General features: G+C 48.1%; 1 protein-coding gene across 3 annotated transcripts; it reads left to right on the top strand.

The window, feature by feature from the left end:
* The first annotated feature begins 3,231 nt into the window (after positions 1 to 3,231).
* On the top strand, positions 3,232 to 22,816 carry NQO2 (N-ribosyldihydronicotinamide:quinone reductase 2). 3 transcript variants are annotated; one of them, XM_050787276.1, is made up of 9 exons: positions 3,232 to 3,485; positions 5,739 to 5,856; positions 9,040 to 9,139; positions 10,988 to 11,079; positions 13,748 to 13,912; positions 16,568 to 16,698; positions 19,175 to 19,288; positions 20,523 to 20,624; positions 22,540 to 22,816. In XM_050787276.1, the coding sequence occupies exons 4-9, from the start codon at positions 11,073 to 11,075 to the stop codon at positions 22,714 to 22,716; spliced, it is 696 nt and encodes a 231-aa protein (XP_050643233.1). In that variant the 5' UTR covers positions 3,232 to 3,485; positions 5,739 to 5,856; positions 9,040 to 9,139; positions 10,988 to 11,072; the 3' UTR covers positions 22,717 to 22,816. The 3 variants fall into 3 exon arrangements, with proteins under 3 accessions (XP_050643233.1, XP_050643232.1, XP_050643234.1); XM_050787275.1 differs by lacking the exon at positions 9,040 to 9,139; XM_050787277.1 differs by lacking the exons at positions 9,040 to 9,139; positions 13,748 to 13,912.
* The last annotated feature ends 544 nt before the right edge of the window (positions 22,817 to 23,360 follow it).

Here is a 23,360-nt window from a genome sequence, read left to right on the forward strand (position 1 = left end):
TCCTGCCTCAGCCTCCCGAGTAGCTGGGATTACAGGTGCCCACCACCACGCCCGGCTAATTTTTGTGTTTTTAGTAGAGACTGGGTTTCCCCACGTTGGCCACATGGTATACACATTTTTCTATTATTCAGCCATAAAAAGGAATGAACTTCTGATACATGCTACAACATGGATGAAACTCAGCAACAAGGTTTTTGAGGGAAATAAGCGGAGTGAAAAGGCCACATCTTGTAGGATTCCACTTACAAGAAATACATGCAATAGACAAATTCATGGAGACAGAAAGTAGATTAGAGGCTACCAGGAGTGGAAGGAGGGCAGAATGGCGATTTATTATCCAATGAGTGCAGTGTTTCTATTTGTTTTTGTTTTTGTTTTTTGGTGAGACGGAGTCTTGCTCTGTCACCCAGGCTGGAGTGCAGTGGCACCATCTCCGCTCACTGCAAGCTCTGCCTCCCGGGTTCCCGCCATTCTCTTGCCTCAGCCTCCCGAGTGGCTGGGATTACAGGCGCCCGCCACCACGCCCAGCTAATTTTTTTGTATTTTTAGTAGACACAGGGTTTCACCATGTTAGCCAGGATGGTTTCGATCTCCTGACCTCGCGATCCGCCCGCCTCGGCCTCCCAAAGTGCTGGGATTACAGGTGGGAGCCACCGCGCCCGGCCTGTTTTTGTTTTTGTTTGAGACAGGGTCTCTGTCATTCAGGCTGGAGTGCAGTGGCACGATCTCAGCTCACTGCAGCCTCTACCTCCTGGGTTCAAACAATTCTCCTGCCTCAGCCTCTTGAGTAGCTGGGATTACAGGTGTACACCACCTGGCAAATTTTTTTATTTTTAGTAGAGACGGGGTTTCACCATGTTGGCCAGGCTGGTCTCAAACTTTTGACCTCAAGTGATCTGCCCACCTCTGCCTCCGAAAGTGCTGGGATTACAAGCATGAGCCATGGCGCCCAACCCGAGTGTTTCTATTTGGGATGATGAAAACGTTTTAGAAATAAATAGTTGTAATAGTTGCACAGCACTCTGAAGGTAATTAATGTCACTGAACTGTACACTTAAAATGGTGAAAATAGTAAATTCCATGTTATACAGATTTTGCTACCCACAAACCAAAACAAAAAATCCAAAAACCTTTATGTTGTTATGAAGAAGCAGTTTTCCAAAGGGATGGGGATGCTGGTAGCAGAAGGAAAAGAAATCTCATTAAATAAAAACAAAAGCAATGACCTCTTCAGGAGGTGGCTCAGCTAGTTTAGCCTTACCTTAGCACCATTATGGTCCATTTTATCCAGAATTAGAAACATGGGGTGTTGGGAAGAAGAGATGTGTACGTGCCTCAGCTGCCTCCCTGCCCAGAATGCTGACTCCGACTCTTGCATTCCACTAAGGCTGGGGATTAAATGAAAAGTGAGAATCTGGAAACCCCCAGATATGATGTTCGTCGTTGGAGCTGACTATCTCGTTTTAGTAGCATGACCTCCTCCTCAAACTCAGGATGCAATTATGGTCACATCTCATTTGTTTGCAGTAATTGCTCAGCTCCAATACCAGATTAGCAGGAAGTCCTGTTATTTTCCTTTTGACGATGGGCTCCTCCTGAACTGTCCTGGAATCTACCACCGTTCAACTTACACTATTCAAAAGACCCAGGGAACTAGGACAGTCCAGCTTCCAACCCCAAGCAGGGAGCAACTTGCTCAGTCCACGTTGTGATATCTCCTCGCTGCCACAAGGTGGTGACGTTGCATCACAGACTCGCATGATGGGCGCGCAGGCGCCAATGCTCCCAGGACCTGCCGTTCCATTCCTAAATGAAAGCTGCTCCCAGGATCTGGACTCACGAGACAAGGCAGCCTGTTCCCCGCTGGGGAGCTTAGGGGCAAGAGGGCATCTCAGAGAGAGGGCACATTCTCACCTCTGAAGACATCATCAACACATAGACCAATCAATGCCAGCACTACACCTTAGGATGGGCAGTTCCATTGTGAGTTAAAGCAAAATGAACGAACGAATGAACCAGTAAGTATATGAGAGGGAAAGTCCCAACGACTCTCAGGAAGTGCAATCAACAGTTGCAGTTATTTTCATTAGGAACATTCTAAACACAGGGGAAACCTTCCTTCCTTCTGCTCTATTGTTGGAGTGGGACATCAATGTTTCTGGTCTCTATTTCTAGGACACCAGAAATCAAGGTATAGAGTTTGGAGAAGGGACTTGGAGAGGTCACAGTGGCAGGTGGCTGCCAAATGGGGTGGCAGAATCCAGCAAGCGCTGGAGAAAGACAATCGGCCCAAACTGTTCCCCAACACCGCCCCCAACCCCCCACTGGCTCTGGTTCCAAGACTTCCCATTTTCTAGGCCTTTCTTTGGCCTTAAACCATTTTCCTTTAATTGAACTTTTTCTGTGGAGCCATGCGCCCTTTATCCGGTTTCTCCCGATGGTGACATCTCACAAAGGACGGTCCAGTATCCCAACGGCGTGTTGCATTCCGCGGGACACAGATTCCTTCACAGGCAACCCCTGGGTTGCGTTTTTATAGCCACACGCACCCGCCTCCCTAACTCCTGGGTACCGCTAATAAGTCCTGCATTTCTCTCCTCTGTTTTTTGGAGAAATGAACCATCCGTGCGTGACCTTTGGGGGAGCATCTTGCATAATACCAGTACACCAGCGGCGCCGTCGGTGAGTGACATTTGGGACTGGTTTCTCTCACCAGCCTAACTCCCTGGGAGATCCGAGCAAGCTGATGAGTGTATCAGTGGCTCATTCTTTCTTTTGCACCACAGACCCTCATTGTGTAACCGGGATACCTGCCAGGGATGGGGAGCGGGAGGCGCAGGGCAGGGGCGTCCCTCTTCTCGGCACAGCGTCCCCGCGCTGGATTTCTATCAATCCAGTTTCCACCTCCCTGGAAGCCAGCAGGGTCCTCCTCAATCCTGGATCGCGGGGCGAGGCCCCGCGCGGACCTCAGGGGCGGGGAGTGGACAGAGCTTAGGGGCTGGGGCGGGGTGTGGATGGGGCGGGACGCCGGCGTGGAGGCGGGGCCTGGGCGTGGGAGGGCGTGGAGCGAGGCGGTGCACCGCCGGGGCGGGGTGTGGGTGGGGCTCCGGGGCGGGTGTGGGCGGGGCTATGGGGCGGGGCGTGGGCGGTGCTATGGGGGCGGGGTGGGGGCGGTGCTATGGGGTGTGGGCGGGGGAGGGGCGGGGCGCGGATCATGGGCAGGACCGGGAGTGGGCGGGGCCTCAGTGTAGCAGGCGTGCTGCGGAAAGACGCCTGCAGTCCCGCGTCTCGGGGCGGGTTCTGGGCTGCTTGGGTTGGCGCGTGTCCCTGGTCCCCGAGGGCGCAGTCGCAGCGCTCCCGCCCGCCAGGCGTCTGCGAGTGCGCGGCCCTGTGCGGCCGGAACCTGGGGCAACTCCGAGAGCGGTCCTTGGGTAGACGCGGATCCCAGCCCTGAGGCTCCTACTGGGGCGTGCGCTGGTCGGAGGGTGAGTGATCCCCGGTCGGGGACCGGGGGACTTGGGAGGGACAGTTCCCGGACTGGAGGGCCAGAACGCTCCCTGGGATTTCACCTGGCCGGACATATGGCCCTGTGGGTCATCGCGCCCAGGCCAGGAACCATTCTGAACATAGGATCGTACTTGGCTGTAACTGAACGCGCCCGCACGCAGGGCCCCGGTGTCGAATCGTCTGGTTGAATCTGCCGTCAACCCTATGGAGCGGGTGCTGGTATCATAGTCACATTACAAGTAGGAATCAGCGGGCCCGAGGTCAGTCTGTAAAGCGGGTACCGGGGTTTAGGCCCGTGCGTTGCCCAGCGCTGCCCTGAAGGTGCAGGTGAACCACTGTTTTGCACTGCCTTTGTCAAGGATATTGTGGCAGTCTGGAAAAAAAAAATCAGCTTCTCTAACCTATAATCTCTCTGAAAAAAAATAAATAAGCTTTTTTTTTTTTTTTTTTGAGATGGAGTCTCGCTCTGTCGCCCAGGCTGGAGTGCAGTGGCACGATTTCGGTTCACTACAACCTCCGCCTCCCGGGTTCAAGCAATTCTTCCGTCTCAGCCTCCTGAGTAGCTGGGATTACAGGCACGCGCCACCACGCCTGGCTAATTTTTTGTATTTTTAGCAGAGTCGGGTTTCATGTTGGTCAGGCTGGTCTCAAACTCCTGACCTCGTGATCTGCCCGCCTCAGCCTCCCAAAGTGCTGGGATTACAGGTGTGAGCCACCGCGCCCGGCCCTGTTTTTTTTTTTTTTTTTTTTGAGAAGGGTCTCACTCTGTTGCCCAGGCTGGAGTGCAGTGGGGCAATCTCCACTCACTGCAACCTCTGCTTTCCGGGTTCAAGCGATTCTCCCACCTCAGCTTCCCAAGTAGCTGGGATTACAGGCGCCCGTCACCATGCCCAGCTAATTTTTGTATTTTTAGTAGAGGCGGGGGTTTCGCCATGTTGGCCAGGCGGGTCTTGAACTCATTTTTTTTCCTTTTTTTTTTTTTTTTTTTTTTAATGAGACAGAGTTTCGCTCTTGTTGCCCAAGCTGGAGTGCAATGGCGCAATCTCAGCTCACTACAACCTCCGCCTCCCAGGTTCAAGCTATTCTCCTACCTCAGCCTCCCGAGTAGCTGGGATTACAGGTGCTCGCCACCACGCTCGGTTAATTTTTTGTATTTTTAGTAGAAATGGGGTTTCACCATGTTCGCCAGGCAGGTCTCAAACTCCTGACCTCAGGTGATCCGCCTGCCTCTGCCTCCCAAAGTGCTGGGATTACAGGCATGAACCATTATGCCTGGCCAAAAATCAGCTTGTTTAACCTTTAATCTGTGAAAAAATAAATCAGTTTAACCTTTAATCTCCGAAGATCTCAGCCAAAGAAATACATGAAAAGGAATATGTATTAGATAATAAACACTTCTAGCTGTGCTGTTTATAGGGCTGGGAAAAAAATGGAAATAATCTAAGGTCCCAGAAATAGGAAGATGGGCACACAAGGGTATGCAGGCAATGGTTTAGCTGCAGCATGAATACACACTGAATACACTGTGAAGTGTTGTCTGTTAGAATGCCCAGCAGGGGGACTTGTCCACATGGAAAGAGGCACAGGAAATAAAGTGAAAACATTACAAAATAACTTCTGCATGCTGATTAAAATCAAATAACGTACACATCAAAAATATCAGAGCCCATTTGACCTGGTATGTACAGTTTAATAAGCACATGGCTCTTTTCTCCTGTAGGCCTGGGTAGGTGCATAGTTTATAACAAGGGAGAGAACTGTCACTGCTGTGGATGGGGTGCCAAGGGAAGTGCCTGGGGTGAAGTGAACAGTGACGCACTGCAAGTCAAGAGCCTGGGTTGGAGTCTTTCTCTACTAATTCAAATAGTATAGAAAATAGAGCTGAGTCACTCAAATAGAGCTGAGTCACTCAGCTCTTGGACCTCAGATTCTTATTCTTAACCACTAGGGGGATGGAGACAGAAGTCACAGACTCACATGCCACCAGGCATATGATGTAAACATGTAAACTGGGCCAAGGAATACAATAGGGTGTGGTGAGCTGGGGACACTGAAGAATGGATGCGCTGTCTAGAAGAGGGAAAATGAAGCATTTCATACAAACAACATGTCTTCGGGCAATCACTTTGGGAATCAGGATAAGGTGTTCCCCCAGGCTGCAGAAACACCGGCAACGTTTACAAAGGTAAATCATTTCGTATCACTCTTTTTTTTTTTCTTTTTTGAGACAGAGTCTTGCTCTGTTGCCCAGGCTGGAGTGCAATGGCAGAATCTTGGCTCACTGCAACCTCCACCTCCCAGATTCAAGCAATTCTCCTGACTCAGCCTCCCAAGTAGCTGGGACTACAGGTACGTGCCACCATACCTGGCTAATTTTTGTATTTTTTAGTAGAGATGGGGTTTTGCCACATTGACCAGGCTGGTTTCAAACTCCTGACCTCAGGTGATCGCCCCATGTTGGCCCCTCAAAATGCTGGGATTACAGGTGTGAGCCACCACAACTGGCCATCATTCCATATTACTCTCTAGCTTAAGAGGCTCCAAGGGCTTTCTGTCAGACTTAGAATAAAATCTCACCCCTACCCTAGGAGGGGTCAGACCCCTCCCACCTCCCTGACTGCATCTACCACCACCCAACTCTTTTTTTTTTTTAACCATAGTTCAGCCAAACAGGCTTTTTTTTTTTCTTTTACTTTCTGTTTTTTCTTGAAACAGAGTCTCACTCTGTCACCCAGGCTGGAGTGCAGCAATCCTCTAACCTCAGCCCCCTGAGCAGCTGGGACTACAGGCATGTGCCACCACACCTGGCTAATTTTTTTAAATCTTTGGTAGAGATGGGATCTCACTATGTTGCCCAGGCTGGTCTCAAATTCCTAGGCTCAAGTGATCTCCTGCCTCAGCCTCCCAAAGTGCTGGGATTACAGGCATAGGCCACTGAGCCTAGCTCAGACTTTTTTGCTGTTTCCTGAACCTGAAACCAGCACCCATCTCAGGCCCGAACTTACTATCCCATCTACCTGGACTTTTGTTTATAGATCTTTGCGTGGCTGGTTCCAGGTCACCAGTCCCTGCTCTGAGACACCTTCCTGGACCACTTATCTAAAATAGCAAACATTCCCCTGCTGTTTGGTCCATTAGAGTACTTTATTTGCTTATCTCTATTAGGTGCCACAGTTCTGGTACTTACCGCCACCTGGAATTCTGTGGCACTTTCTTTGCTGGCTTGTTTGTTGTTTCTTGCCCACCCCTGCCCTCTGCCCAAAAAGTATAAAGTTCCCTTCTTATCTGTCTTGTGGCCCCAGCACCTGCCCAGAGGTGAGCCCTTCTGCCAGGAGGGGTCCAACTGAACGAACATGTGTATGGGTTAGGAACTGTCACTGCTAGTAACAGAGTCAACTCCAGAGGCTTTCTTTTTTTTTTTTTTTTTTTGAGACGGAGTCTCGCTCTGTTGCCCAGGCTGGAGTGCAGTGGCCGGATCTCAGCTCATTGCAAGCTCCGCCTCCCGGGTTCACGCCATTCTCCTGCCTCAGCCTCCCGAGTAGCTGGGACTCCAGGCGCCCGCCACCACGCCCGGCGGCTAGGGTTTTGTATTTTTTAGTAGAGATGGGGTTTCACCATGTTAGCCAGGATGGTCTCGATCTCCTGACCTCGTGATCCACCCGTCTCGGCCTCCCAAAGTGCTGGGATTACAGGCTTGAGCCACCGCGCCCGGCCAACTCCAGAGGCTTTCACAGAACTCATGAAGAGCCTGGAGCTTCTCAGAAACCGTCACCTGCTCCGGAACCTCCGTGACTCCGGGCTCCATACTCACCTTCCAATCTCAGTTTCGCCTCCACCTTGACCTTTCCTCCTGGGGGCCTGTCCGTAATTGTCCTTCAGATTCTTCCCCTGTTTTTAACCTGAGAGCACCTGCCTCACCTTAGACCTGCTCCCTGCTGGCCTCAGGGTCCCTCCACCGTGTGCGCCAGGGGCAGCCACCTTCTCTCCAGGTTCCGGATAGATTGAGAGCAACCTGAGAAGGTGGCCAACCCCTGAGCTGCCTGGTCAAGCCACGCCCGTGGGGTCAGGAGAAAGCCCCTCCTCCTCGGCCTCACCGACCAGCCTGCTTCCCTAGGCTGTGCCAGGCCTCCCTGTGCGCTGTGACAGCCAAAGTTTGCTTTCTACAAAGTCACCTCCAGGCAGTGACTGTCTACCAGGGCACTCCTGAGCCTCCCAGCTAATGATGAGGTCATTCACTCTCCTCTCGTTTTCCTTTAAGATAATCCCTTTCCTGACCTGCCATTTTGGCTCACCCTGTAAGTTACAGTCCTACTTCTCACTGCCAAGCGTGGGTGTCACTGCTGACTCGGGGAGCGTGGATCTTATAAACTCGCCTCATCGGGAGGCTTTGAGGAGTGACCTCGAGAGACTAGAAAGTAGCTTGTTCTTCACAATCAGTGCCCTCCCAAGAACATCCAGGGGTTCAGCCTCAGTGCTAAGGCAACTATGTCTCTCCCTGAGGTATGCTCGCTGCTGGTAATTCTAGGGAAAGCAGAGGGCTGTGCAGGTGCCCCTGCCCCAGGCTAGGAGAGCTGGCAAATGCCTAGAGACCCAAAGGCCTCATCCTCAGGGAGGCCAACTCTTCTGTTTTAGTGATATTTTATTGTGATTTACAGTGCAACTGACCGGTTCAAACAATACCACCTGTATTCATAAACTTTCTTTTTCCTTTCCTTCCTCACTGCCCAGCTTTAGGTTCCCTTGTGAATGTTGCTGGTATCAGAATAGGAACCTCCCTGCACTTTGAATGGATGAATGTGACCTCTCCCACATTCTCCGGTGCTGTGATGTGCCTTAAACACAGCGCGGTATTTGGACACAAAGCCAGTGCCCAGAGCCCTTATGCAATTTCAGACTGACAGGCCATAGCCCTCCCTACAGACTCAGTGCCATTGTAGATGTTTCTGCCTGGAAAATACATAAACACAAATATCTGCAGTTGACAAACCACCACCATCTTGCAGCCCCAAGAAAGCCTCAGAAATCCAGGTTTCTTTGATATTTCTGCTCCCTGTCCTTGGCGCATAGCCTCCATCCCCAGGACGACCCACAGTCCAGCTGGGAAGAGAGAGCCAGGGACAAAGCCGGAGGGAACTAGCTCCACACCTCCCAGCCCCAGCTGAGTTAGCTTCTTGAGGGTATTTCCCGGAAGCCCTGCCTGTCACTTCTGCTGACACCTCACTGGCCATCTCAACTGCAAGGCAGCCTAGGAAGTGTAGTGTTTCCCTGGACGCATGGATTCCTGGAATCAATTCAGAGTCTGTCTTTAGGGAACCAGAGTGAGGATGTTCAGTCACCAAAGATGCAGGTTCCCAGCTGTCCAGTGAAGTCAAGAAAACGGGGAAGGGTTTGAACTCAACTTTGGGTGTTTGGAGTGATCAGAGCTGTCTGACTCCTTGGGGGGTGGCAGTGCCCCACTCTGTTAAGTCCCATGCCTGCCCCCAACTCAGCTTCAGCCACAATGATGTAACTTCTTTTCCTCTATGTCCACAGGGCACCTGGCCTGGGTGGAGCCCACTCCTCTGCACCCACCTCACTTCTTGCAGTATTTTGCAGACCCCAGCCCTATGCCTGCGCTCCTGGATAGCTGGAGGTAGAGAGCAGGCCCTGGAAGATGCTCATTCAGGCTCTGCTCAAGATTCTAGTCCTGGTGTGGACAAGCACCGCTTCTGTGTGTCTCTGTGCTTTTTGTTTTGCTGTGAAGACACACTGATAGGTTCACATTGTCATTTGGACACAATACGCAGGATGCGTGTCCTCACACTAAGCCCTAGTCACACTCTCTGCATTGTTTCGTTTTTTATCCCATTTTTTCCTACTGTGGTAAAGAACATCTCACATAAAATTTACCATTTTAACCGCTTTCTTTTTTTTTTTTTTTTTTTGATAGAGTCTCGCTCTGTCTCAGCTTTCTGAGTAGCTGGGATCGCAGGTGCACACCAACACACCCAGCTAATTTTTGTATTTTTGGTTTCGGCATGTTGGCCAGGCTGGTCTCGAACTCCTGACCTCAGGTGATCCACCTGCCTCGGCCTCCCGAAGTGCTGGGATTACAGGTGTGAGTCACGGTGCCTGACCTCATTTTAACCACTTTTAAGGGTAGAGTTTTCTGGCTGTTTTCATTCATGTCCTGATAGACACTCGGGTTGCTTCCATGTTTTAGCTGTTGTGGAAAATGCTGCTTTGAACATGGGTAGGCAAGTGGTTTTCAAGACCCTGTTTTCAGTTTTTTGGGTTCAGAGTAACAAATGGAATTGCTGAGTCACATGTTAATTCTAACTTACTAATTGTAATTTTTGGGGTCACAGCAGCTCCACAGCAGCTGCAGCACTCGACCTTTCCCCAGCGGTGCACAGGGTTCCAATTTCTCTGCCTCCTCACCCACACGTGCTATTTTCTGGTTTTTTGGTAGTAATAGCCTTTCGAACGGGTGTGAGATGGGATCTCATTGTGGTTTTGATTTGCATTTCCCTAATGATTAGTGATGCTAAGCATCTTTTCATGGCTTACTGGCCACTCATACATCTTCTTTGGAGAAAGGTCTATGCAAGCCCTCTGCCCATTTTTGCATTGAGTTGTTTGCTTTTTTGTTGTTAAGTTTTATCTGAGCTGTTTTTTCTGGTAGGGAGAGTGGGTTTGTTGGAGGTTCCTTGTCTCTCCCAGAAGGAAGCCAGAATTTCAGAGATGGCCAGGAGGGCGTGAGGCCAAAGGCCCCCCTGGGGAGAGCTCACATTTTTCCGTAGCCCCATTGTGTGCCAGCCACGGCACGTTGCAACTGTCTCTCCCTCACTCTTCTGGGCTGTGCTGTGACTTTGTTGATGAGGAAGTTGAAGCACAGAGCGGTGGAGGGATGTGCTGCAGGGCCCACAGCTACAACGGGCAGAGCTGGAAATTGCACCAAGTCTGTCGGACGTGGGGGTCTCCTCTGGCCTCCGCTGCATCCCTGGAGAATCTCTGAGACTTCTGGTTAGAGCCTGGGTCTAAGCCAACTCCCGTTATTTTCAAGTGAGGGGAAGGGCCAATAATTGCCACTGCTGACCCACCAGTGTCTGGCACCAGCCGAGGAGTGCAGGCTGCCCGTGTGGCGGTTCGCTGATCCCCCAGCCTTCTGCTTGATCTGAAGGGAAAACTGGGGAAGGCAGGAAGGCCAAGGAGCTCAACTCCTGCTTCCTACCGTGGCTTATTTCCTAGGTCCTTTGCTGTATGACTGTCTGGATGGAAGTTTCGGAGTCCTCTCAAAAAAGAAAAAAAGTGGGTTCTGACATCCTGCATGGCTTGTCCTCTGAGTCCTAAGTCTCCAGAAGATTCCTGGCCTCTCTTGAGAGGGCTTTCTCTGATGTGTTTGCCTGTCTGTCAGGGAGCAGCAGTGACGCCTGGATGTGGTACAGCCGACCTCACCTGTGCCTCTTCCCACCTCCTCTGGATTCATTTTGTCTTTCAGACTGCTGGGCTCGCAGAAGAGAGACTGTACTTGAAAGCCCCAGCCACCCACCAAATCAGAGGGAAAGAATCCATCTTCTTACGCCATGGCAGGTAATGATTCACTGTTGTGGAGTAAGACCTTTTTTGTTTTTTTTTGAGACGGGATTTTGTTGTATTGCCCAAGCTGGTCTCAAACTCCTGAGCTCAAGTGACCCTCCCACATTGACCTTCCAAGTAGGAGTTAGACTCTTTTTTTTTGACGGAGTCTTGCTCTGTTGCCCAGGCTGGAGTGCAGTGGTACGATCTTAGCTCACTGCAAGCGCCGCCTCCCGGGTTCACGCCATTCTCCTGCCTCAGCCTCCCGAGTAGCTGGGACCACAGGCGCCTGCCACTGCGCCCGGCTAATTTTTTTGTATTTTTATAGAGACAGGGTTTCACCGTGTTAGCCAGGATGGTCTCGATCTCCTGACCTCGTGATCCGCCCGTCTCGGCCTCCCAAAGTGCTGGGATTACAGGCGCGAGCCACCGCGCCCGGCTCAGGAGTTAGACTCTTAATCAGAAATTGAATACATTGTCATAAAAAATCCAAGCCACATGGAAGTGTATAAACTATCTGGATTATTTTGTTTTCTATTTTCTCACTTGTTTTATTGTTCCTTTCGACTCCCTTCAGAATGTAAGTTCCTCAAAAGTGGGGCCCCGCCTATCCTGTCTTTGTTGTGCCTCCAGGCCCTGAAATTATCCCTGGGCCATAGCAGGGGCTCAAGTGAATGAACCCCAGGAGGCACCTTGGGTAAAAATTCAGTAGGATTCTATCTTTACTTTTGCAACTGCTTATCATGCACATATACACGAACAAACCATCTTGCAACTTTTTTATTTCACCTAACGATATAACATGGAGAGCCTTTCATGTTAGAACACACAGATTCACCTTATACTATACATTATAGTGTAGATTAGGATTTTCGACCTTGGCGCTACCGACATTTTGGGCCAGATAATCCTATGTTTTGGGGGGTTATCCTGTGCACCATGTTTAGCACCATCCCTGGCCTCTGCCCACCAGATGCCAATAACACCCCTCCCCACTAACTGTGACAAGCCAGAATGTCTCCAGGCATTGAGAATGTCCCCTGGCAGGCACAACACTGCCCCCAGTTGAGAACCACTGGTGTAGGTATTTCATGTGCATCTATTCTCCTGTGAAGCCCCTGAGTATAGTTCCTTTATTGAAATAAGAGTCTGAGAAAGTGAAATTAAAATGTTAACCATTAATCTGACTTACAGAATTCAACCTTTGCAGCCAGCTCAATGCCCTGAAACCCGTTGCTTCAAACTGATATGTGTATTTTCTCCTTAAATCTCATTATGAAAAATTTAAATCAAGAGTTTAACATCCTCTTAAAGGTTACCAGGGTAAATTTAATTAAGCAAATCACCAGGCTGCCTCCCAGAGGAAGTCAGTATATAATCCTGGAGACTCTTAACAATGAGGAAAATACTGCTCCAGAAGCAGTATTGGTGTGAACGATACAGCCAGTGCCGGGAAGGCCTGATTCTATTCCTAGAGTCCTCTTTGTTATCAGCATCAACATGAAAGATGGGCTCCATGTGGCCCTGCCTTCCCGCGAGACCAGCGGGTCTGATTCCTCATGTTTTGTTTAGGTGTCAGATTTTGATGGACCGGGGGAGATGGACGCAGAACCATGCCACACTGAAAGGTGCCTGTAGCTGATATGTGTAAATGTGGGTTAGCATGGAAGATTAATTCCAGCTGTTCTTTATTTTGACGTTAGGGAGCTGGTCTAAACCTTCTTATAGAGCACAATCAAATTAAGTTGGTCTTTTAAAAGATTTAGTGGTGGTATATTTGAGGAGATATAATTTGACCCATTGTATTTTTGTATATTGGTAATCTCAAGTGATGTTGAGCTATGAATAACTGGATTTTTAAATGCCCATTACTTTAAAACTGCTACCTATTAGAAAGTTTGGTATTTCTGGGGCCAGGTGCGGGGGCTCATGCCTGTAATCCCAGCACTTTGGGAGGCCGAGGTGGGCAGATCACCTGAGGTTGGGAGTTCGAGACCAGCCTGACCAACATGGAGAAACTGTCTCTACTAAAAATACAAAAAATTACCCAGGCTTGGTGGTGCATGCCTGTAATCCCAGCTACTCAGTAGGCTGAGGTAGGAGAATTGCTTGAACCTGGGAGGCAGAGATTGCAGTGAGCTGAGATCGTGCCATTGCACTCCAGCCTGGGCAACAAGAGCGAAACTCTGTTTCAAAAAAAAAAAAAAAAGAAAGAAAGAAAAGAAAAGGAAGTTTGGTGTTTCTGGCCAAGTGCGGTGGCTCATGCCTGTAATCCCAGCACTTTGGGAGGCCAAGGCAGGTGGATCACTTGAGGCCAGGAGTTCAAGACCAGTCTGGCCAACATCACAAAACCCTATCTCCACTAAAAATACAAAAAATTAGCTGGGCGTAGTGGCACACACCTGTAGTCCCAGCTACTCGGGAGACTGAGGCATGAGAATCGCTTGAACCTGGGAGGCGGAGGTCGCAATGAGCTGAGATCATGCCACTGCATTTCCAGCCTGGGTGATAGAGCGAGACTGTCTCAAAAAAAAAAAAGCGAGAGAGAAAGAAAAGAAAATTTGCTATTTCTTAGCTTCAATTACTATGACACACCTAAATGTTCAATTTTCATCTTAGTCTCCACTGAATTTAACAGAGAGAGGTTGTTCTTCAAGAGGAACTGTTTCTTACCCTGATTTAGGGAAGAAAGTACTCATTGTCTATGCGCACGAGGAACCCAGGTCTTTCAACGGATCCTTGAAGAATGTGGCTGTAGATGAACTGAGCAGGCAGGGCTGCACGGTCACAGTGTCTGATTTATACGCCATGAACTTTGAGCCGAGGGCCACGAGGAAAGATATCACTGGTGAGTCATGGGATAAATGCTCTATTTGTAAAAACCATCTTTATGTTTTTTACTTTATGTTGACTTCCAGTTGCAAAATGGCATTATAGAAGCAAGCTAGCTTCACTTTCCAAAAACAAATAGATAGCACTGAGATGATCACCAGCAATATCCCAGAAGTCAAATATGAGGATGAAGTAGTTCCCAAGACCACATAAGTGAAAAAACTGCAAGCAGACAGTAAGAGATTGGACTATTATATCCACAACACCCCTCCTCACAAAGTACCCAGCACCAACTGTGTGGGAAATTTCCTCCCACATCAGAGGTTCTACACTGGAAAAAGAGATCAAGGTGGACAATCAGCTTCCCAATTTTCTGGGATTCCCAGAAACAGGCAGGAAGGAGACCTGTTCCTGCCTCAACCCACGGGAAACATCAGGAGTGCCTAAAGGAAGAAATATCCCTGACAACAGCCGGAGACAAAGGAGGGAGATGGGAGTATCGTCCCCAGCCCTGGAAACTCTCATCTGTAAATTAGCCAAAGGAGATGCCAAACCAGAGTGGCTGTTCAGCAGCACCACACTGTGGAGGTACATTCAGCAGGTTTCCTGGGCATGAACTGTTAGCCAGCCTTCCCACACTACCATGCTATCCCCTTTGGAACCTCTCATATTCAGGACTGGCATTACTCAGAACAGTTACTAGAGCAGAGGCAAACCCAGGCATAAACCACTATCTAGTGCCGAAAAGGAGGCAGTGACTTAGTAGAGGAAAAAAAAAAAAAAATTTAATAAGAAAATTGCAAAGACTTTTTTTTTTTTTTTTTTTTTTTTTTTTTTTTTGAGACGGAGTCTCGCTCTGTCGCCCAGGCTGGAGTGCAGTGGCGCGATCTCGGCTCACTGCAAGCTCCGCCTCCCGGGTTCACACCATTCTCCTGCCTCAGCCTCCCGAGTAGCTGGGACTACAGGCGCCCACAACCGCGCCCGGCTAATTTTTTGTATTTTTAGTAGAGACGGGGTTTCACCGTGGTCTCGATCTCCTGACCTTGTGATCCGCCCGCCTCGGCCTCCCAAAGCGCTGGGATTACAGGCGTGAGCCACCGCGCCCGGCGAAAATTGCAAAGACTTTCTAAGCAAATATATGTAATAAAAATGAAAACAAGTCAGACATAGAAGACTGAAATAAATAGAAGTCATCCACAAGAAATAACAGTAAACAGGGAACCATAACCTCTCCACATAGACAAAGCAAGGAACCAGTGACTGAATCTAACGAGATGGGACTGTTTGGGCTCTCTGACCAAGAATTCAAAATAGCACTTTTAAGGAAATTCAGTAATCTTCAGGATGACAGAGAAAAGCAATTCAGAAATGTATCAGCTAAATTGAACAAAAAGATTGAAATAATTTTTAAAAAATCAAACAGAAATCTTGAAACTAGAAATACATTTGCTGAAAAATTCGTTAGAGGCTCTCAACAGCAGAATGGATGAAGCAGAAGAAAAAATCAGTGAGCTCAAAGACAGGCAATTTGAAAATACACAGAGGATAAAAAAGAAAAAGGTATGGAGATTTCCTATAAAATATAGAAAATTACCTCAAAAGACCAAATCGAAGAACGATTGGTGCCTAAGAGGGAGCTGAGCAAGAGCAAGGCATAGCAAGCTTATCCAAAGAAATAATAACAGAAAATTTTCCGAAACTTGAGAAAGAGACAAATATCCTGGTCATAGAATAAACAGATTTGACTCAAATAGGACTACCCCAAGGCATATAATTATTAAACTCTCAAAGGTCAAGAACAAAAAGAGGATCCTAAAAGCAAATAACATATAAAGGAGCTCCAGTTCATCTGGCAACAGACTTCTCAACAGAAAACATACAGGCCAGGAGGGAGTGGGACATTTTCAAAGTGCTGAAAGAACAAAACTGTCAACCAAGAATACTGTACCCAGAAAATCTAGCCTTCAACTCTGAAAGAGAGAGAAAGTCTTTCCCAAACAAAGAAAAACTGAGAGAATTCGCCACCACCAGACCCACCTTATAAGAAATACTAAAGGGAATTCAATATGAAAGAAAAACACTAATGCGCAAAAAGAAAACATTTGAAGATGTAAAACCCACTAGTAAAAGTAAGTACATAGAACACTCTAATACTATTAGGTTGTGTGCAATCCACTCATTGCTAGTATTAAGTCTAACAGACAAAGCTATCAAAAACAATAATCACTACGGTGACCTGTTAAGAGTTAGAGATACACAATATAAAATGCGTAAATCGAGACACAAATACTAAAAAATGTGGAGGTGAGCATGAAATTAAAGTGTAGAGTTATTTTTTTAGACCTGCTTGGCATTGAACAGGACATCCAGCCTCTCTTAGGTCTCAGTTTGCTCTCCGGTAAATTGAGAAATACACCAGATTCACCAGTTGTTATGAAGAAAGGTGATGTGTGTAGAGCACAGCACCTGCTAGGTAGGAAGAGCTCAGTCAGTGGCCCTCCCAGACTGCTTCTCTTTCCCTAGCTTGGACCCGGGGTGCAGCTTCTGGTCAGGTTGCAGCAAGTCTTTGACTTGCTCTGAGGAGTCCAGTATACACAGTGCTACTGGGATGGTTGGGATGGGCTGTGGATGCCCACCTAGGAGTGAGAATGTTTGGTCTCTTCCCCCACAGCTGCTCTTTCTAATCCTGAGGTTTTCAATTACGGAGTGGAAACCTACGAAGCCTACAAGCAAAAGTCTCTGGCTAGCGACATCACTGATGAGCAGAAAAAGGTTGGGGAGGCTGACCTAGTGATATTTCAGGTTTGTTTTCCTCCAATTAATATATTGAATCAGATTCATCTTATGTACAAACTCTTTCTGAATATTGAGTTTTGTGCTGCTTCTAGAAGTGGCATCAGTGCTTTTAGCACAGTTGCACACTTACTGAGCAAATATTATAACCTAGTTACAACACCTAGTTACAACACTTCACCTAGTTACAACACTACTTTAAACACTTTACCTAGTTGTAACACTACTTTTAACACTTTACCTAATGGGGTAAAGATATCCATGTAGCCAATATCACTCACTCCAAATCCCGACTGCCATGTAAATAGGAATGAAGGATCTTTCCATTAGCCCAGTGGTCCAAGAATCATCTGACACCTGCCAGTCTCATTGCTTCCCTTCTCTTCCAGTTCCTGCCCTGAAACATTCTGGGGCTGCTTGAGAACCACATTTCTCTGCACAAATGTTTATCAGGGTAAATCAGGCCAAATGCATCTCCTTAAATAGCCTGACTTAAATATCCTGATCATTAAGAGGAACATCTCTGCTTTCTATCCTCTGAGTGGTTGCTTCGTCCCCAACCCAGCCACCTTCCTGTATTTGCTCAGAAGGAGGTGATGCCACTGCAGAGTGAACTGGCCCCACAAAATGGCCTCCAGGAGTGCTCACTCATCAGGCCACTTCCCACCCTGCAAGGAAGATGTGCGGGCATGGCTGTGACTGTGGAAGCCTGGCAGCAGAGTACACACATGAGCTTTGAGGGTATGGTTGGGTTGACAGAAATTCCTGTCCAACTAGAAAGAAAGGGGAATCTATTATAAGGGCTCTGGTCACTTGGGCCTCCTGGATCCCACGGGCAGAGCTGTAGCTGCTCTCATCCTCGGATTTCCATCTGCTCTTTTCTGCCTCTTGGCTCTGTTCTCTGTCACTGCATGCCAGGGACTGGATCCCCTAGATCCAGAATTTCCAAGCATAGGATCTGACTGGTTCAGATCGTGTCTGTTTTCCAACCCTGCTTGAGGACGGGGAATGGGTGGGAGAACGAGAGCACTGTTCCCATGAGCCCACCATGTGAGTGCAAGGCAGGGGATAAGGAGCATGTGACCACTTTCCAGACAAAACCACATGTCCAGAATGATGAGGTTCCCAAGCCTTCAGAAAAGCAACCTGCATGTGCGGGAAGAGGGCTGCCTCATCCCTACCCAGGCTTGCCTCTGTGCACCCTTTCCTGACACCAGCCCTTTCTTTACTCAGTGACCGTGAGCTGCTAATCCGGCCAAAGTGCAGGATATTCTTCGTCCTAATTACAGGTGGGTGGACTCATAGTCCTCAGGCCTGGGTGACCATGCAGTTTACCATCTGTGCTTTAATACCATGCCAGTACGACGGGCCTGTATCCTGGGGCACGTGGTCCCAGCAGAACCACACTGAGCTCTCTGCTCTGCTTCTCCTGTCCCCCTCGGGTCGGCCGGCCACATGGAGCCCGCTTCTCCTCCTCGCTCCCACTCCACTCCCATAACCCGGTGGCTGGGTAGGCTAAGACCTGGCCTTTCTGTAATGGCCTTTGTTTTGTTTCACTTCATTTCACTCCATTTCCCTACCTTCTCTTTTTTTCTGATACTTTGTCCAGAGGGTCTGCATTATAAGTTTTTTTTAATTCAACATTAATAAAAATGTCATTCATCACTACTACACCACTAATATCAGAGCCCACCACTCACTGAGCATTGATTCTGTTTTGGGCACTGTGGTGTGTCCTCAAATACTCACCAGGATGCTGTGAGCTGTGAACTATTAGTAGCCCTATTTGATGAATCAGGAAAAAGGAGGCATAAGGAGGTCAAGTAACTTGCCAATGTCACACAACAGCAGGTTGTGGAGCCTGGGCTTCAATGCCAAGTCGTGAGTTTTCTATTGAAAGCACACGAGACATTGGCTTCCACCTTTGATAACAGATGATTGCCTATGTTTATTTCCCTTCCCAGGCGGCAACACTGGATGTAATGTTAGGGCATCTATGGGATAGGGAGATCTTACTGCTGGTCTATGGAATACAAACATATGACTTTAGTTGGCGTCAAAATCCGTAGCCGCTAGCACCTAACTCAGTCCGACTCCCAGATGCTAACAACATGCCCCAGGCAGGGGAAAGGGCATGCTTTTCCCCACCCTTCCTTTCGATTGGCTTAGTCAGAGACTGCTGCTCCAATGCCAGCGTCATGCAGAGCTCCTCATCCCCTCCCTGCCTGCCCGGAGCCAGCATCAGGGGCTGTCATCACTGGGGGATGCAGAGCTACCTGTAACAGCAACAAGGACCACTGTCATCCCCTTCCCGTCTCACGTCCCCACTGCACCTTTCAGAGCTGACCACACGGGTTACCCTCACCTGCCCAGCTGCCAGGGAAGAGGAGGGCTGTGGGCTTCATTCCAAATCACCAGATAGACTAAACTAGGAAACCTGAGGTGAGCCGCAGCCTCAGTTTCTCTTTGGTGTTGTCGCCCACAGTTCCCGCTGTACTGGTTCAGCGTGCCGGCCATCCTGAAGGGCTGGATGGATAGGGTGCTGTGCCGGGGCTTTGCCTTTGACATCCCAGGATTCTACGATTCCGGTTTGCTCCAGGTACGGCTCTTGGAAAAGGATCGCTGTGGATAGTTGGAGTGAGGGGACGGAGGGATGCATCTTCTATCAAGTTATATTTCTAGTTTGCTTTCTTTTCTTAGCAAATATTCATTGAGCTCCCACTATGTACAAAGCACCATGTGCTGCACGCAGTGCGCATGGCGTCATGTCTGAAGTCGTGGAGCTTTTTATCTAGTGGGGCTGCAGACACATCCACAGCATACCACACACATGGCAAACAAGGGAGTGGGCCAGGTGTCAGGTGACGGGGGACCTGGGCAACCTTATGTGGGCAACCCAGCGGTCAGCCCTGGCTCCAGAGGGAGTACCTCCTTCTTGGTGCAGAGTCCAGCCCTGGCCTGGCACACGTTCACTCCCCTGAGCATCATGTGCCTGCTGTGAGACCAAGATCCTGTGACACCCACATGGCAGGGTGAGGAGAGCTTGGAACCTGGTAGATGTGCAACACGTGGTAGCTATGAATTCTTACTAAAAGAATGATTTTTAAGGCCGGGTGCAGTGGCTCACACCTGTAATCCCAGCAATTTGAAAGGCCAAGGAGGGTGGATCACTTGAGGCCAGGAGTTCGAGACCAGGCTGGCCAACATGGAACCCTGTCTCTACTAAAAACACAAAAATTAGCCAGGCATGGTGGTAGGTGCCTATAGTCCCAGCTACTTGGGAGGCCGAGGCAGGAGACTGTCTTGAACCTGGGAGGTGGAGCTTGCAGTGAGCCGAGATCACATCATTGCACTCTAGCCTGGGCGACAGAGTGAGACTCTCTCTCAAAAAAAAAAAAAAGGAATGATTTTTAAATTCTAAAATCTTCAGAAAATAAATGCATGTAAGGGAAACATACTGAGTAACCAAGATGTGTCTTGGACCACGAATGGTGCTACCACTTACTGAGCGGCCCTGTGTGCTGGGAACCTTGTCCTATGGTCAGTGCCTTGGCTGTATCCATCACACATGGCGTCATGGAAACCTGGTTTCCACCAGCAACCTGGGCATGTTAGAGCTTCTGTGTTGGCTTGGTCCATTCACTTGGATTGTCTCCTCCTCCTGTTGGGATGTCACTGTCACCTATGGATGGGAGTGTTGCATTTGTCCATCCCTGGAGGGTGCCCACACGCATGTTCCCTGCTGGCTGTGCTAAGCCCGTGTGCTGGAGGCTCAGTAATATTTCCTTCCTCTTCTGGAGTCCACACAAATGCATCTGCTTTCTCCCTTGCAGGGTAAACTAGCGCTCCTTTCTGTAACCACAGGAGGCACGGCCGAAATGTACATGAAGACGGGAGTCAATGGGGATTTTCGATACTTCCTGTGGCCACTCCAGGTAGACCAGCTGCAAGTGGATCCCTTGCTAGTTGGCACACGCACACACAGACACAGATGCACACATCTATACACACACACGCGTGCACACACATACATGCCCTCAGCTCCCCGAGGGGTGAGATGAGATGGGATGGAAGCGTGATGCCCCACACCATTTGGACTCCCCTGGATACAGAAAATTATAACATTTTGACCCTTTTAAATGTTTTACTTGACAGATTTGAAAAGCTTGACTGATAGGGAAAATGTGCCCTAATGACAGCTTTTGATATAGTTTGGGCAGAAGCTAAGCCAAGCCTGCTTAGCCTGATGTCTGCTCTTGGTCAGCAGAGAAGCCCCCAGGTGGCCCTGCGCGTGTTGTGATCCGTGCGGGTGAAGCTGTCCACATGCTCTGCCAGTGCTTGGTGACAGCAGCACTGCCCTTGGACCCTGGCAAGTGGCGCCCCAGGCCCTACATTCTGATGGCCGCATGCTGGCCTCTGCTGGCCATGCCAACCCCCATACGGGCAAGGGGCCTATGGAGCCAGCCCACACCCACCTCCCAGGCATGGTGGCATGTGCCTGTAGTACCAGTTACTAGGGAGGCTGAGGCAGGAGGATCACTTGAGCCCAGTGAGCTACGATCATGCCACTGCACCCAGCTGGGGCAACAGAGTGAGACCTCATCTATAAAAATAATAAAATAAATCTTAAATAAATGTTAATAAATAAAATATGGCATTATAATCTTAGGGGACCACTATCGCACATGCAGTCCATCACTGATCAAAACATCATGCAACGCATAACTACATGTGTTAATTGGCTGTTCAATTAAAACTTCATAGTCAATTTAAAAAACAAGACAAAGAAGAAAATTAAGAAACACGCCCAAACATGGCAATAAAACAATAGCTATGAAAAGATTAAACTTTTCTATGAAAAAATGGAAACTCTCATGCTGAGTCATAAAATAAATAAATAAATAAAATCATGTTGCCTGAGGGGGGAAAAAATGTAAAAAGTGGTGTGTGGGCCTCTCACTCCTCACCTGACAGGGCAGGCCTAGGTGAGGGTGTGGGTTTTAAAGGACGTAATGCAGAGGGCTGAGTGTGATATTTTTAGAAAAAAAAGTGATCCTCTTTGAAAGGAGAAAGTATGTGGTTCCAATTCCTTACAGTCTACTGAAGGAAATCATAATTTACAAGCCTGACCTTGCTTCTTCACAGGCGAACGGGTCTCTTATGTGTCATTAGCCAAGTTCAAATTCTTCTTGCTTTTAAAAAAAAATCTTTACTTTTTTTTCAGTTTGCAGAAGTACATTTTATGGCAAACAAACAAACAAAAAGAGACAATATGAAATATAAAAAGAGAAAGTCCCTTTAATCCCCCCACCTCAGAAAGAATCACTTTAAATCATTTGATTTATTTTCTTAAGGCCTATATATTTTCTCACATACATAATTTTTATTATAGGTTTATTACGTTTACTGCTCTTATGGTATATCGTAAATACTGCTTAAAATTCGTTGTTTTCATTTAACAGATATCTTGAACAAACTTCCATGGTACACATTACAGCTAGAATAACCTCATTCTGGAATAATCTATAGTGTGAATGTACCATAATTTGCCCAATCAAGCAGAACTATCATGTTTGGTGTCTGAATCAGTTGCAAGGATTGTAGGTTAATTGCAGTTATAAAAATAGAACTTGGAAATTCCAGCTGCCCCAGCTTCTTCACTGCTCTTATGCAAGGCTTGCATCCTAAAGCCATAGGGAAGTTTAGCTTTCACTTGCCTTGTAACATTAAGGTTGTTTCATGATTTTTTGAAGGTTTGTTTCACACCATTTCCCCCCTTACATCATTTAACTGAATGGTATGTAACAGGTGTAGTTTCTAATGAGTTCTTTTCCTCCCCTGTGGCTTTAGCACGGCACATTACACTTCTGTGGATTTAAAGTCCTTGCCCCTCAGATCAATTTTGCTCCTGAAATTGCATCCGAAGAAGAAAGAAAGGAGATGGTGGCTGCATGGTCCCAGAGGCTGCAGACCATCTGGAAGGAGGAGCCCATCCCCTGCACGGCCCCCTGGTACTTCGGGCAATAACTCTGTGGCACGTGGGCATCACGTAAGCAGCACACTAGGAGACCCAGGCGCAGGCAAAGAGAAGACGGTGCTGTCATGAAATAAAATTACAACATAGCTACCTGGAGATACTTTTTTCTTTCTATTTTGTTTGTTTGTTTGTTTGTCTTTAATTTTAGCTTTAAGGAGTACATGGGCGGTACTGTTTCAGGGGAATATTGTGTGGCGCTGGGGTTTGGGCTTCTATTGATCTCATCACCCAAATAATGAGCATAGTTCCCAATAGTTTTTCAACACTTCCTTTCCTCCCTTCCCGCTTTTGGATTCCCAGTGTCTATTGATCCCCTGTGTACCCAATGTTTAGTTCTCACTTACACATTAGAACATGGGGAATTTGGTTTTATTTCTGTGTTAAATTGCTTGGGATAATGGCCTCCAGCTGCACCCACGTTACTGCAAAGGACAGGATTTCGTGTTTTTTTATGGCTGCCTAGTATTCCATGGTGTCTGTGTACCACACTTTCTTTATCCAGTCCACTGTTGATGGGCACCTGGGTTGATTCCATGTCTTTGCTACTGTAAATAGTGCTGTGATGAACATAAAGGGCAGGCATCGTTTTGTAGAATGATTTTTTTTTTCCTTTTGGTAGATACCCAGTAATGGG

The sequence above is a fragment of the Macaca thibetana genome, chromosome 4, assembly GCF_024542745.1.
Source record: "Macaca thibetana thibetana isolate TM-01 chromosome 4, ASM2454274v1, whole genome shotgun sequence".
In the NCBI taxonomy this organism is placed as follows: Eukaryota; Metazoa; Chordata; class Mammalia; order Primates; family Cercopithecidae; genus Macaca; species Macaca thibetana.